General features: G+C 33.9%; 1 protein-coding gene across 7 annotated transcripts in view; it reads right to left on the bottom strand.

The window, feature by feature from the left end:
* Positions 1-485: 485 nt before the first annotated feature.
* LOC149801922 (advillin-like) overlaps positions 486-17,149 on the bottom strand; it is a 102,075-nt gene continuing 85,411 nt past the window's right edge. For 4 of the 7 annotated variants that reach the window (XR_016420757.1, XR_016420758.1, XR_016420756.1 and 1 more), the window contains exons 20-29: positions 16,996-17,057; positions 16,432-16,531; positions 16,017-16,109; positions 15,501-15,545; positions 14,791-14,856; positions 14,095-14,220; positions 13,745-13,816; positions 11,195-12,479; positions 10,228-10,326; positions 4,416-4,429 (exon numbers count right to left, since the gene is read on the bottom strand). Coding sequence is in view for 3 of the 7 variants with exons in the window: in XM_089956306.1 (XP_089812432.1) it covers positions 2,228-2,383; positions 10,228-10,326; positions 13,745-13,816; positions 14,095-14,220; positions 14,791-14,856; positions 15,501-15,545; positions 16,017-16,109; positions 16,432-16,531; positions 16,996-17,057 (819 nt within the window). In the remaining 4 variants the exon portion in view is untranslated. Of the gene's footprint in view, positions 2,384-4,415; positions 4,436-10,227; positions 10,327-11,194; positions 12,480-13,744; positions 13,817-14,094; positions 14,221-14,790; positions 14,857-15,500; positions 15,546-16,016; positions 16,110-16,431; positions 16,532-16,995; positions 17,058-17,149 lie in introns of those variants that run through there. The other 3 variants (XM_089956307.1, XM_089956308.1, XM_089956306.1) reach the window with 3 other exon arrangements.

Raw genomic sequence — 17,149 nt, 5'->3', positions numbered from 1 at the left:
CCATGTAATCTTTAAAAATTATATTTCTTCTGAGTGTGGTTTTATCCCCGTGCCATACAAATGTACGCAAATGTGTATAGAGAGAGAGAGAGAGAGAGAGAGAGAGAGAGAGAGAGAGAGAGAGAGATATTAATAAAATATGCCATATACACTACCAATACAGATTACCGAGCTGAAAACACAGTTGTAAGCACTTAAGGACGGTCACAGCATTACAATAAATTCTGGTTTGTTTTCGGTTGTGCAGAGATTTTTACTTATCTTAATTGTAATTGAAACAAAACATAAATAATTTTTGCACGAAGACCGATACAAATTGTACCCAATCTCTCTAAAGAGATTGATAATATAATATGTCTTTGTTTTTCACTGAGATGCTTACACAAAACTCAACGTTTTAAGAAAATTGCAATTGTGAACCCCATATTTTGTGTAAGCTAATAAAACTTGCCCAGAATTGTAAAGTAATAAAATCAGAAATTACACAATTTTAAATACCTTGTTTATTTGTGTTAGAAGAGAACACTTCTATTTATGACACAATGTAAAAATTTCATGTTTATAAGTCAGCACAATAATTGAAATAATATTAACTTATAGAATACATAATAATAAATACTATATAAACATTCGTTTCAGGAAAGGTATACATCATTCAATTAAATCTACTTGGTTTTCATTGAAAGATATCCCGTTTAGAACAGAATTTTAATACGTCCTTAAACTTGGGCATTGCTATAATATGATTCGATTTTCTATCGTGAAAAAGGTAATTAATGCTATGATGTATAAACACAAACACGTAATTAAAGATTGTGTTCGACATTGTTTTTAATAATACCGATCGCTGGACAAAAGAAAACATAAATTCTCATTTGATCTCACTGTTTCCATAATGCAGCAGAGGAATCGGAGCTAGGAGAAATTACTTTGACAATAGAAGTGGAAATAACATACTGCGCCCAATTAAATGCATGAAAAAAGAAAGACTTGTTTTGCATGTATTAGCTAATGCGCAGTTATTGTAATTGGGTATCTGGCAAAAATTCGTTGCCATCCACTTATCAAAAGATTCATTTTACCTTACTGGCATATATCCTAAACACTTTTTTCCAGATTTAGTCTCAGCCACATCATTATTTTATCAATAATACGAAAACCCGATGATTTCATCTAAACAAAATTACAATAAGGAGTTCATGATTATTTTGCAATTAAATCTTACTAAACACACGTGCAATTACTGACTTACCATTAGGAAAAATGTTATGTAAAAAATATTAATATAAATAGATGAACTATATATATATATATATATATATATATATATATATATATATATATATATATATATATATATATATATATATATATATATATATATATATATAAATAACTGTTAAATTAGTGATAGTAGATAACGCACTCCTTATCAACAATAATTGAGGGAGATTTATCTGACACAACAACGGTCTAAAACATACTAATATACCTAACCAACATTTTCTTCAGACACAAATTTTCTTGAAAACATAGTGCAGTTTTAGATAAAACATGGAAGTATAGACTCACCACAGAAGGATCTCTTATCATAGTTCATTAAATGTCTTTTGCAAATCATCATGAAGAAATAACCAAATGAAAAAAATACAGACATGTATGCACGTGGGAGCATCCTAACTGCAATCACAAAACGGACAATATTTTATGTTCAAATAATGTTTCTGATTATGTTTGATGTTAACGTTTGGTTCATCAATTAAAAATAAACAAAAGCTATTTCCGTCTTCAATAAATGTTTTATAAGCTCTTAATGGTGTATATTTAATTTTAAAGAATGTTTATTTTGAGTCACAATCTTGAGGTAAGATCGTTTCTTGATTATATGAAGGTTTTCGTAAGCGGAAATGGACATACTGATGGCATGGAAAGATGAAACACAAAAGTACAAAACTGAAAAGTATGCAACACCAACACATATTAACACCTGAGTGTCCGTTATAAGTGACTAATACAACACCACTGACACAAGATCTTCTAAAGTGTTCTTTGCAGAAGAGGACGTGAAAATTGTAGCCATATATTTCTCACTGAAAAATATTACAACTTAGAAGAAAAAAAATAATATCATGTAGAAATCTTTTTTTAAAAAATATATGGACGTAACAAGTAACATATGGATTTGGTTTCAAACATATGATGTGGAAAATATGACTCCATTAATATATTACGATGATATTTCGAGTTGTCTGTTTGGTGGATGCTGACGATACATCAACTTTGATGAGGTTAATATCTGACACTGTTTCCAAGATGGCAGCTTGTAGAAATCCTCCCTTGAAATTAGAAGTACTTCTTGGAACTGTTTATTTGTTAAATAATACTGAAAAGAGAATTTCAAAATATTCATGCAAGCGTATTAGAAGATACCTTTATAAGGTCACTGAGAAAGTGAACACAGAAGCTAAAAATAATTGTGATAGAACCAAGAATGAGACAAAGTAACGTCTGATGTAAGATCTCAAATTAATCTAAAAGCATTGTCTTTCAGTTATTTCAATATAGACGAGTGGATAAAATAACTTTATACAACATTATGACAATCGGTGCATATATTTAGCTTTATTGTTTACTGTTTTGATATTCCACACAATAAGATATATCGAAAAACTTCGATTACTAGGCAAGCAGGATGAAAAGCTACTGAACAGTTCCACCATTGAAAAAAAGAAAATCTAGCTTGATATGTTAACATGTGACTCTTATGTAATATGCACGTTTAACAGATGGTATTTTCCATCTTAAATTCAGATTTTATCTTAAAATGTCACGAAGATGGGCAAAGTAACGAAAAAATTATGGTGCTAACGTCAAAAGAAACGATTCATAATTAATCTGGAAAAATACAGTTAAATTCCATCACAGAGTGAATACAAAAGATTCTAATTTTGAAGCGGCAAAAGAGAATATTATTCATTTAATAAATTCATTGTAATAAGCATGCCTAAGTACTTGAAAAGCTTTTCAAGATTCATGGAAGTGTTGTGTATTATTGAAGCAGCAAGGCATTCAGAAATTATAGATGTCCAAATCTGGACAGCAGCAACAATAAAGAAGAAAGGACAACTAAAATAGCAATTAGAATGTGATATTGCTTTCGAAGTTTTGCTGTAGTTGAATCTTTTTATACTTTTCATGAGACATTGAAAAGTTCCCTTGGTGGAAACAATTGATAATTCATTTTTATGCTCTAAGATAGACTCAGCAATCGGATATTCGATTTTCGTCATTAGTATATCCTGTCTTACACCAGTAAATGTAATGAAAAAGCTAAATCTAGTATGCATACTAAATGTAACAAACCATGATTCTGATTGTAATACATATACCAAATAACAGAGTTCATGCCAATTGCAATAAATCTAAGAGTAATAAATGTTGATCTCTTAACTCTGACTGAATTCAACTGTTAATGTAACAAGTTTTTACATCAAAATAAATGCAGTATTGTCCAGTCGGTCTTTATGTTGCTAACATTGAATAGTAGATCAGGAAGTATATGCAGTATCATTAATAATATCACGTTTTGAACTCATCTTCTTTATAAACTGACATTTTGTCTTTATTAAAATCACATTTAAAATAAAACGGACTATTCCCTGAATGAATGATATTTGCATTCAAAATAATCGAAAATCATTATCAGTGTACCGAACATTCATTGAATAGATGTATCGAGCATAGATCAGCTCATACAAACTGCTTCCTTAGAAAATAAAAATGTACTGACGTCAAGTGTTAAACTAAAATCAAATTAAAATTATCGTCGCTTAGTATATATTTTACGTTGCATTTTAGTTTCATTTGGTCATGGATTTTTTCTAGCACTTCATTTTATAGTATCTGAGAGTAAATGACCTTTAATTTATGTTTTCCTGACAATGAAATGAGAACTGTACACCATTAGAACTGTGTTATCAATTTATCAGGTACCAAACATCCATTACGATATAATCCCACAGTGGAAAACTGAAATGGATAATTCTAGGCTCTGCAAAATGCTCCGTGAACAAAATCAGAAATTTAAATATCAGCAAATTATGTCACAACGTCATTTTTGCTACCCTCACAACTGAGAACTTTAAGTGTTCATTGTTTTCTCATCTATAATTTATAAACAGTCATTGTTCTATTGCCACTATCACGCCTTCATTACAATAAACATCGTGTTGATCATTCCTACCATTATTCCATTTAGCTTCGATTATGTTACGTTTTAGATTTCGAGTCATGTTACATCTACTTTACTTATTACATTTAGCATTTTCATTGCATTTACTGGCGTAAATGGGGGTAGATAAGCGAAAAGCTACTTCTCCACGTCAAGGCAGAGTGCATCTATTATTTATACGTACCAGCTTTCCTGACACTGCACGTGTTAAAAGTAAATTTGTCAGTAAATTAGTTCTAAATCCTTATATTTTAACATATATTATCATATTTGCATTTATAATAATAATAATAATAATAATAATAATGAGGACTTTGTATAGCGTCTAATCTTTAGAAGCTCTAAGCGCTTTACAACATTAGACAAAACCTGTTAGATAAAAACATATAATAATATTATTACAAAAACAAACACCATGAAATTAGAAAAACATTTAAAAAAATAAAAAACATGCTGAGAATATTTCAGGTAGGAAACATTATTAGGTCTTTAAGTTTGTTCTTGCAGTCGAAATTACTGAGTTTTGAGAGCCTTCTTGAATGTGATCACTGTGTTTTTCTGTCTAAGTTCAGTGGGCAATTCATTCCACGTTGTTGCTGGGTCTTGGTATGCAAAAGAACGCTGTCCATATGACTTTGTTTTCATAGTGGGAATAATGAGTATACGATTGTCAGAAGAGGAGCGTAAGTATCTTGCTGGTCTGTACACATGGGTGAGATCGGATAGGTACGTTGGACTGGAGTCCGATAGTGAAACGGAGCACAGGGAATAAATGTTGTGTTTGATTCTGGATTGAATGGATAGCCAGTGTAGGGTACAGAGCAGCAGAAAGGTGTGCTCTGATTGTGGTACTGTAAGTATGATCCGAGCAGCTGTGTTTTGAAGTTTCTGGAGCAGATATTGAGATGAACCAGACAGAATTGAGTTACAATAGTCCAGTCTTGAAAGTACTAATGAACACACAAGTGTTTTAGTGCCATCAACTGAAAGATATTTGCGAATGGACCTGATGCGTCTCAGCTCAAGATATGCAGCCTTGCATGACATGTTGGTGCAATGTGAGAGTACTGTCCAGAATAACTTCTAGGTTTCGTACTGATGGTGTGAATTTAATGTTGGCGTTGCTGATATGTATTGTTTGAGGTAAAGGATGTGAATGAGAACGTCTTTGTGTTGTGATCAGAATGGCCTAAGTTTTATCATCATTCATCTGCAGCTTGTTACATGTCATCCATGATTTCACATCAGAAATGCACCTCTCTACACCTTGGATGGTAGCATCAACTTCAGTTAGGTGGCTAGATTTGTATAGTTGGGTGTCATCAGCGTACAATTGGTGAGACAATGGATGATGATATATGACACTTGAGAGCGACTGAGTGTACAAAAGGAAGAGAACAGGTCCAAGAACAGACGTCTGTTGAACACCACTAGATAGATCAACTGGGCTGGAGTGTATTCCATTTGCAGATACAATTTGTGTCCTGTTGACCAAATAGGACTTGAACCACGGTACGGCTGTATCATGAATGACAAATACATGCTGGAGACGGTGAAGTAATATATCATGGTCAATTGTGTCAAATGCTGCAGACAAATCAAGGAGGGTGAGGACTGTAATCTTTCCGCTATCCAACGCAGAGAGAATGTCATTAACTACTTTTAGAAGAGTAGTTTCAGTATTGTGGAAAGGGCAATTGTACATTGCTTAAAAGACTGAATTTAGATGAGATACAGGCTGGGATAAAACAGCCTTTTCTAAGATTTTTTATATGAAAGGAAAATTACAAACTGGGCGGTATGTCATGTTTACCCCGACCCAGAGTAGCCCAGTTTGAAACATGTATAATCAAGGTAATTTTGACGGGTCATTGTTTGATGTCGAACATTGCCGAAGGCTAGCACTAATCCGTTACGTAAGATTGTTGTGGCTAGAATCGAAGGACCGGACATCGGAGTTGCAAAGTCACAGACAGCCAATTATCACCTAGGTGTCGAAATGTTTCCAAGATCAAAAGAAATTGCCTGAAGAAGTGGGAGTGTCCTAACTTCTTTCCCCTGCAAACAGACAGACAGGTTGAACTGGCCGCTAAGACGATTGGACAGGGGCACAGCGCCACCCAATCAGAATCGAGATGTGGGGGAGACCTTGATTTGGGTAGAATGATATCCCTGCGTTTTCCGGCAAAAGTTAGTTCGCTGAGAGAAATTACCCAGAGAAGAGGTTAGCGTAACTCCGAATAGCCATTCGTTATTGGCGGGAAAATCTTAGAGCGGGAAGGTCTAAGTACAGAAAGCTTCAAAAGGTCAGTAGATATTTGTTCGGTCTTTGTGGAATGCGACTGCATTTTAATTGTAGGTCGTATGTATACTTTATTAGTACTAGAATCGTAGTACGAAGAATTACTTTGTTTTGTTAATATGTTTGCATATTTTGAAGAAATGAGTTGATATTTGTAAAGAATTATATAGCTTGCCAGCCGTCGTAAGAGTTAATATTGTACTTTACTATGTGGGTATTTTATAGTAGACTAACACATATGTTCATATGATTATAGATTTTGCCATTGTTGAATATTTGTAATGTACAGACATGCGTCTGATTTTGTCAGATTGTAGTACGATGAGATTAAATATATATGTGTATATACTGACGTGACGCAATGTATTGATGTCTGTATAACAATTCGCTGATACTGTGTTATTACGCCATTGTTTACCCTGCAAGAAGTGTGTGGGAATTTCGATGTGTATGCATGCGTGGCCGAAACAGTGACAGCTGTCTGATGGTTAATTGTCGTTATAGTGTGAGGTGAGGTTCGATTAAACATTTGTTAACGCCTTGTGGTTTTTCACAGGAAGCTTTGAGGGACAGACCAGTTAAAGTTTGGTCCCGTTGTCTCGGATAGAGAGACGGAGGAAAGGAGGGAAGAAGAGGGAGAAGTTGAAGTCTGGGAGCGGAATTGGAGGAGGAGATAATAGAGAGGGAAAGGAGAAGCTGAAGTCTGGAGCGAAGGAGGAGGAGATAGTAGAGAGGGAAACAGACAAAGGAGGAGTTCGAGAAACGGAAAGAAGGAAGGAATCAGCGGGAAGAAATAGATGAGTAGATGCAAGGACAGGGGGAAAATCGAACTCACACTGTAAATCACGGGATGAATTAGGCTGTCACTTGGTCGAGGGAAAGACGAGTGATTGGAAGTTATCGTTTTTAAATTATCACATTTATTAAATTGTTATTGATTGAATTTCATCTTCGTGTTCTCTATAATTTAACCGTCGGCATTGCTGACTGGGGGCTCAGAGCTGTAAATCTACATCATCACTAATTTAACTTTCTAACCTAACGAGCCAGGGTGGAACTTTCAATTTAATTTGATTAAATTATATTGGGAGAACCCCACCCCAATACGACAGAACGTCACACGGTAGTTCTTTAAAGTGTTATGGTCTAGTGTTGGTTTCTTCAGCAGAGGCTTTTACAATGGCAGTTTTGAAAAAAATGATGGGAATTCCCCGGATGAGAGAGAGGTATTAATAACATCAGTTAGTGAAGGCAATACTGGATCTAAGCACTCAAGCAGCAGTGATGTTGGAATTGGATCAAGTTCACATGACTTTGGTGCACTCTTCATCAGGATTGTACGTACGAAATCCATAGAGACAGGTTCAAATGCTGCTAATGATTGCCGCTCAAATTCTGTTTCCCAAATGTATGGTAACGACGAGTCAATTGAAATTGTGGTGTCAAGCTTATCTCTAATGGTTTGTACTTTGTCAGGGATGAAATTTGCAAACACATCTGGAAAGACGACTGGAGAGAAGGTAGTTTAAAGTGGTGTTGATTTGTTCCTTGACATTAGCTTGTTAGTAATCTCGAACAGGTATTTGCAGCTGGAACTTTCCATAATCTTAGCAGTGTAGTGGGCTGATTTCGCTGCATGGACTATATTTGTGACATTCTTCGTAGCGACTTCATAGATTTGCTTATGAATAGTGAGTCTGGTGGAAAGCCAGAGCCTCTCAGCTTTACGGGGGTCTCTTTTAGCAGTACGAAGCTGGTTCCTAACACTGCTATACCATGGAGAACACTTTTGAATTGATACTCTGCACTTGGAGCTGGGGCATGTTTGTCAAGCAATGAACGCAGACAGTTATCGAGTTGTTCTGTGGTAGGAGGTAAGCAATTTGTTAGGATAGCTTGGATGTCGTGCATTAGTTTGGTTCTATTTATCATACGGAGGTTTCTCTTAGTAGAAGTAAATGTGGAAGGTTAGGGACTGATACGTCAAGATAGCATATAATGCAGAGGTGATCTGATGCAATGCCAAGGGATACCAGGGAGGACCACAGAATGTTATCATCAGGTCTATGAAGAATCCAGTCTAAAATGTGACCATGTTTATGGGTGGGTTGGTTAACTGACTGTTTGAGGTTGAAAACATTAATGGAATCTATGAATTTTGATGTATTTGAGTTTCCAGGACAGTCAAAGTGAAAGTTGAAATCTCCAAGAATAATCAGGTTGCCACCTATAGAGTTTCCATAGGCCAGGAGATTCGGAAACTGCTCCAGAAAGAGAGAGTCAGTCAACTTGTTTTTTCTACTAGGAGGAGGGTGGTATAGGCAGAAAAAATGGACTGACCTTTGCTCCAGTGTGAGTGTGGTTTGGACTAGTTCAAACGATGTCTGGTCGAAAATGATTGTTGTGGTGTAGTTAAGACGTTTTATCATGGAGTTCTTTTTGATGACAGCAATTCCATATCCGCGAGAATTACGGGGGAACGACTTGATGGAGTAACCAGTGGGTGTTAGATCTGCACAATTGGGTTCATCGCCTGATGTTTTTAGCCATGTTTTTGTCAGGAAAAATATGTCAACATTTTGGTCGTTGATAAAATTAACTATTTCTGTGCGCTTTTCCGGTGTTCCTACTGACTGGGCATTGAATAATGCAATGCGTAGATGTCTTTCTTGGATAGCTGACATAAAGGTTGACGAATTAATAGGGATGTGAATTAGGTTATCTAAATTAACGGTCGAATTTTTTTTAAAATTGTTGAGCCGAAATAAGGGAGGTAACTGGGATTCTTCTTCCTGTTCTACGCCGGCCAGCTTTGAAATACCGTTTCTTTTTTCGCTTCTGTTTACATTTAGGTAATGATGAATGTAGTTCCAGTTCGTTTAGTCTAGAGCACAATGTAACGTGGAGAGCCTAGGAGTGATCATTTAAAGCAATTACTGAGGGTCCATCATAGCATAAACGGGTTGACTTGCGAGTATCACGTGATGGCGGTTCGTTCAAAAACAGTGGAGCAAGACAGCTGAGAAAAAGTCTACTTGTTCTCGTTTCCAAAACAAGGAGATGAAGAAACACATATGAATTTAACAACCAATACATAATAATTGTATATCGTTCTATCTATATGTCTATCACACATACCATTCATGTATATGTATATTTTACTTGAAAGTGTACTGCAATACACATCATCTAGGTTCGATAATGAATTGGCTACATTATTCATTCATTTATAATGCTAAACGTCTTTCATCTACAGTTTTCGTTATGATACACCAATGTACAATAGAAACACTGATGATGGAAAATTCTTGCACATAATAATTAGGCCTTTGCTGTAGTAACTCAAACATGCTAATGCGTTCAGCTGAATTCATTCCATAGTATTATCCCTTCGCCTAGGATGGCTAGAGTCAAATATACTATCGTACAATAAAACAATAGCCACATCTTTCTGTAGAATAACAGCAGTATAGATGATAGTTTTTTAATAGGCCGGTTCCAACATAAACAAAACTGTGCCATCATGACGATGCTAAATTGATAATAAACCACTGAAAGACAGGCTAAATTTAGACACAAGCATCAGAGACTATGTATAAAGGTGGTCTTCAGAGTTGTTTATTATGTGATCCTCGTGTAGCTAATGTATTACTGCATTTTATTAGAAGTAATGAAGACTGGAGTTAACTGTTACCTCTCGGTGCATATCATCTACATCTTCAGGGAGGTCGTCGCGCCTCAGGGTCTGGAAAGGGTACTTCGGTACACCAATGTGAGCAGAGGTACTCTCAATCTAGCACAACAAATAACAAACAAAATTAGAAGCAAATTGCACAGAGAGTTTTCTATGTTACAATATATTAAATGAAGTTATTAAATAAAAACGGCAAATAAACGTGCGAAGCGGTACATGGGCAATTAGTAATGTACATGCTGAAACAATTAGAATGAAGCTAGCACAATGTTTCATATAGTTTCTTTATTATCAGAATGTTGTACATAAGTATGTGAATGAAAACTAGACACTTTGATACCTGTTGTGAACTGCATAAGAAACCTCCACCAAATATAACCGTTCCCACATATGTTTGTGTGCGTGTGTTAATCTGAGGTTCTCTCTGACTCACTCAACAAATGGACTTATTGTAATTTATGGAGTTATTTCACCTGGCATTAATTAAAGATGATATGCTTTCTAATTTTAGTACATATATAAACGCACATTTCATATAAAAACAATAATTATATATCAGTTACGCGTATATTTTTAAAAGCTACATAAAGCGCATCGATATCGGAATTAACCGAGATATGCAACATGAAAAGCCGTGCGGTCAAGCTTCATTGCCAAGAAAAGCGCCATTTTTTATAATTGAAAAACTATGACATACATACTAGCACGACAATTGCTCTAACAGAATGTCTCACAGACAGAGTTGAATTCTTCAACAGATATAACAAAGAATCTAAAGAACAAATATCTACAATAATGCTAGTAGGTCAAGACAAATCCTTAGAAAACACGAAAATATTATGGCATGGTACGTGAACAAGCATAAAGTTTAGAAAAAATGAACAACCACCAAAAATACTCTGAAATTAGATTCCATACAAAGAACGAACTCATCACTTCATGCACAGGTACATGTTAAAAATTGTACCTGTATCAGTTGAACAAAGTCTCAACACGAAACAAACACATCCCAACAATAACATGGAGTAACTGCTCCGTTAATAAAGACCATTGAAATTAGGCATGTCTTTGATATTGTTTTCATTTTAATTGTTCCATAGTAAATATTATTATACAATCACCGTTTGAGAACATACATATGCTTATGAAAAGGAACAAGTTTAAAATTCTTTGAAAGCAAAAATTCCATAATTTATAATTTTGCATTTAAAAAAACAAATATAAAAGATATATTAAAGACTCGAGATTCAAACTTAACGATCGATGAATATTTTTTTACGAACGTTTCGATTTTATCAAGTCACGAAATGAGATGAAATATAATTGAGAAAAGTTATTAATTTGGACAGACAAGATTCAGGATTGTGATATTTCTAATGAAGACGTTGTATGAATGACAACTGACATCAAATCAAAATTATGGAAAGAATACAGTGGAGTTTCAGTGTTTATGTCCATAGTTTCTAGTAACAAGGATAATCCGTGTAAAAAGATAAAGTGGGCGAAGTGTGTGGCCTGAGTTGGGTAAATATAATACTGAAATTTCTAAAATATTAACTTGGGCCAATGCGATTTCAAGTCTTTCTCTTTGTGGTCTTATTTAGTGAGCTGTTAATTGCAGATACGCCCATTCTCTGCCTAGGAATCCTTTGCGTTTTATTCTTGGATATTGTGGTCAGTTTAGTTCGTTCAGTCGTCTGAATGTCAGATGTTTTGGAATCCTTCTTTCGCATACGTGTCTGCACAGGAGCCGTTTGAGTCTGACTGTTCGATTTTGTGGTCCGTATAGTTCGTTCACTTGTCTGACTGTCAGATTTTTTTACCCCTTTCGTTTGCATATGTGTTTTAATATGGGATTTTTCGGTCCCTCCCTCGTGTGAGCGGTTGTCTACTTTTCTGTCAGTCTCGTTTTGTGGTTTAAGCTCGCTTTTCTGCTTGGGGTACACAGAACTTGGGTATGTATTATCATTTGGATAATAATTTTGATATAGCATATATGGTCGCTGGCCATATGTTGGTAAATAATTATCAGAGGTAGGATAGGAATATCTGTATGGGTATAAATAGTGGAAACGCTGAGTCATCTCCATGAAATTGTCTGGATATATCGCCGTGTGAGGTAGGACCGCTGATTCATTTGTGAACGTCGAATCGGAGAATTGGGGAGTTGAGGTATCCTCAGATTCATCATGATTCTGGCTTAGGTAAATATCCTCAGACGGCGACACTGACGCACTGGACAAATCGTTTATCTGAGCAAGACAAACCAAACAGTGGAAAATTCATCATTACTAATTCATCCCATAATAGGTCCTTGCAAGATTAGCATTGGTGGAAAAAGTGGCCGACTCATATAAAAAATATTGGGACACAGACCTATCTACTTAATCAAAGCAGAAATATATCCCGAAAACTTCTTTATCAATCTCAGTATTTAATAAATTTACGTTCATTCAATGCAAATGTTGATCAATATTCTCTATCAGAAGAATTCAAGAAGCATCTTTCTGGGTAGCAAAAATAATGAATACGCTATTGTTGTTTCTCAACTGCAATGTATATATAAGTATAAGAATATATTCCATTTCGTGTTGTATAACGTGATGAATTACAAACATTTTTCTCAATATATTTCGTTTCCACATCTTACATGATGGTGTAATATAATCAATCCTATTTATTAGTAAAGCAACTAATTCTGTCGATTGTGATTCACAGTATAAACAATGGAGGGAAATGCACTTTCTTGGACATAAATATTAACATTGCATACATTCTGGAAGTAGGTATATATATATATATATATATATATATATATATATATATATATATATATATATATATATATATATATATATGTATATATATATATATATATATATATATATATATATATATATATATATATATATATATATATATATATATATATATATAAAGAGAGACAGACAGACAAAGACAGACATTTGTCTGGTATATCGTCATCAAGCATGCCAAAGAATATCCCAGACATAACGAATAAAACTAGATCGTACAGGTTCGTCTCATGCAGGAATGTCTTCATTTGTACAGAAAATCCATTAAAAAACGTATAAACGAATGCCACGTTCCACGATGTCTTTATTATGATCATTATTTCATTATAGAGTTTAACTTCAGAATAACATTTTGGTTTAATCTGAGGAGAAAGAAATCCTGAATGGTAAATTGTAATAAAACTCAATGTTCTTAGATTCTGAAAAATTGGCCAAAACAAGATGTCTGCCTAATTTAAACATTACGGATGTAGACAATATTACCAAAGTGGCCTTCAAGTTAAGAATTAACTATTTAACTTATTATAAAGATAAATTACAGTATAGTCTTGCATACTGCTATTATATATATATATATATATATATATATATATATATATATATATATATATATATATATATATATATATATATATATATATAAGTTATTTAGAACACAAATCGCAAATTCTACCACAAAGCGATAAATATAATGAACAAACCTCTTCTTCAAGATCTATCTTTGCATTCTCCTGTCGTAATAGTTTCCTTGCTTGTTCATATACATCTTTGCCCTGTGAATGTTTGAAGACATAAATTGTAATTACGAACGTGTTGTCAGTTAACCAGTAAACTAATGTATGTCTGTACAATATGGTAGAAACACATGTGTTCATTTGGTATTCACAAAGATACATATTTACGCTTTTGCATTCTAATACCAGGCGGAAAACAAAATATCCTCAAAAATAACAAATTCATAACGACGTTGGCCCACAATACCACTGACAGTAAAATAAAGTGTTTAGAAACAAATATAGTGCGTTGAAGGTTAACCTCATTACATACTTACACCATAGGGAAACCCGTCCCAGAATCCAAAATGCCTTGTGAATGATGACGGCTCCGCTCGTTGTGACACAAAACACAAGGTTACACCGTTTATGGATCTGGCAGCTGGTTCATCTGTTAAATATTCCTGTAAGGAGATACAAAGTATTGAAATCATTCGTCGAATATTAATATGCCACCACACTATAAAGCTTTAATACACCAGAATGTCATTTTCACAATAGTACGGCACGTAAACCTGTTTGTTCATTACAATCCTTTCTAGAAATATCAGACAAATATGTCGATTTATTGATTTAGTAAACACCATGTCATCCGTGAATGCATACATACTTTTTTCCATGAAATTGCAACTTCTGACCAATAACAGATTGACTCATACTGTTTACATAAATTACGTCGGAGAAAAAAGTAACACTAATAATTAAATTAAACTTTGTACATTGCTTAAAGATAGCCACAATCATCATGATAAAGATATAAAGTAAACATAAGCATTGATTTCTTAATTATGAGTTTGTCAAAGTTTGGCTCCTTTATTGGTTTATAGAGTTAACACATCCTCAACGATCAAAGATCATACTAAATTCAACTCTTAACTGTTGTAGGCACAGGACACGATCTTTTAAGAAATTGGTTTTACAATTACACTAAATTTAAAGAGATGATCTAATCTTAAGCATAAAGAACCTCTTACCTCTGCAATATAAGGAGTTGAAAGACGAGATTCGACCGATATGTGATCACCTATCCATACAAACATCTGAAACAAAGCAATGGCATCAAAGAACAAAACATTTTATATCGCTTTCTGTTTATTTGCTATAGGATAATTGTTCCTGATGCTACTTATTCGATAAAGTAAGGCTTCATTAACAGCAATTGCCATTCATATCCGAGCATTATACAATGTATTCAAAACGCACTTCTATTAAATATTTACCACATTTTGCCACTACGTTCGTTGATGTTCATATTGTGATGTAATGCTTATATTGGTATGTTTTGATGCAAATTCTAAGATGATTCTAGCCATTGATGCATTATTCAGTGGATTTTCAAAGGCATGCTCCTGTAAAGATAAATCTGAGGTAGAGCTACATTCATTAGACCATGCCGACCGATAGGAGTAGGTTGGTATTGGCAACAGCTGAGTATAAATAGTACTTCAACGATAAAATGTTATTCATATGCTAATTTAAATAAATGCATTCAACAAACCAAAAGAGATACAAAATTTGATATTTAGAATCTTAATATCTTATCTCAGAATACCTGAACAGAAATTGAGGAGCTAATGGTCGTATTCATATAATTAGACCTTAGTTGCAGAAACAACCTTTGATGTGCATGTGGAAATATATTAGAATAATATTATTGAATAAGCCATGTCAAACCATTGCCTACCTGATCAAAAGTGTCTAGTATGTAAATACCATCTTCAGTGAGGTCCTGAAATAATTAGGAAACAATTTATGCTACCCTGAAACCAGGATTTATATTGATTTTTGAAATGTCAGATATCAATTTTGTAGGTTTAATCAGATGGCTTGAAAATGATTGATGAACAAAAGAACAAGTCTGGTGGGTGAAATTAGAGTTTAATAGAGAGAAAAATGATTCACATAACTAAAATTACTTAACGTAAGGTAGAGACTTAATAACCTAAACACATACTATCTCGACCATTCGATGTATTAAACTATCATATCAGTAATATAATCTTATAATATTTTTTCGGCATAGCAATAAATGCATGTAGAATAGATGATCAACAAAGTTCACTAACATTCAATATGAAAACGTTTTAAAGTACTTCTGTGCAGCACAGTGTGAAGTAAAATCTAAGAACATACAAAACAAATTCAGTTTTCAATCTGAAATCACATTTTAATTTAAAATAACAAACATTGGGAAATTTACTTCTTTTGCACAGCGCCCCATGTCAATAAATTTGTCCGTGCCATTCATGTCTGGATCGTAACAAACCAGTTTGGATGAGCGCCTTTCGTATGTCTGTTGACAAAATAAAGTTACTTTAGTTTAGTTTGTCCTTTTTAAGTAGAAACCTATATAATTTTTCAGTGTATTTCATCTAAATACAAATGAAGCTGGAATTTAAAATTTAGAATACTACACATCATGGCATGAGTCATATTTTAAGCTAGTAATTACTTAATGAAACTTTGTCATAAATTAAGAATTTTAAATCAAAACGCATTAATCCTGGTATGCAAAATATATCTAAAATCAAAAATATTATTTTACAAATCATAATAACTTGGTGGCCGCTTTAAATGTTCTTAAACGTTTGTAATAATAAGAATATCAAACAGACCTTGGTGTTGAAATCTTGTGGATAACCGTGGCGTGTTCCAAGAACTGATACAAAAGAAAGTAGTTCCTTTTCCTCAGTAATAACTTCGTACGAGTATCGCCTGAAAGCATTACACAGAAACTTTTCAGAATAATATCCAAAGACATACTTGTCCACAAATGTTTTTATGACAATCTTCTTATTAACCAATTACAATTTGCCAGGTGTTTTTCATATACTAAATTCAAAGTTTATTTTTATAGCAGGAACTGCTTCAAATCGGACAAACTAACAGCTCAAATGTTCGACTGTAGGACTATAGACACTTGGCTTTCATTGATATTTTGGTACTGTGTCAAAAAGATTGATCGCAACAAGAACGCATTTTATCAAACCTTCCTAACTTACAGCATTCTTGTTAATAATTTTTCCACGATGTATGCCTTTGATCTACCTATATTTCATTGCATCAGACACTGACAATGTATCAGTTGTTTCAGATCATGTTCCTTTTGGTACTTACACTAAAATGCATACATGTTTAACGTATCAGCAACATAATATACAAAATATCGTAAAACTTACAACGAAGGATATAAGAAGGATAACAGTTGTTTTGAGTATTCCCTCTCAGCTCCACCAGAAAACTGCAAAATAAAAGTTATGTGGCGTAATAGATCCATGATCCTGATTATAAACTGAGATAAATGCCCTTTTGTACAGTTTGCTTGAAAACTAT

The sequence above is a fragment of the Sinohyriopsis cumingii genome, chromosome 4 (assembly GCF_028554795.1).
Source record: "Sinohyriopsis cumingii isolate HCF-2022 chromosome 4, ASM2855479v2, whole genome shotgun sequence".
Classification (NCBI taxonomy): Eukaryota; Metazoa; Mollusca; class Bivalvia; order Unionida; family Unionidae; genus Sinohyriopsis; species Sinohyriopsis cumingii.
The sequence above is the reverse complement of the archived record's forward strand: the minus strand, read 5'-3'. Positions and strand labels throughout refer to the sequence as shown.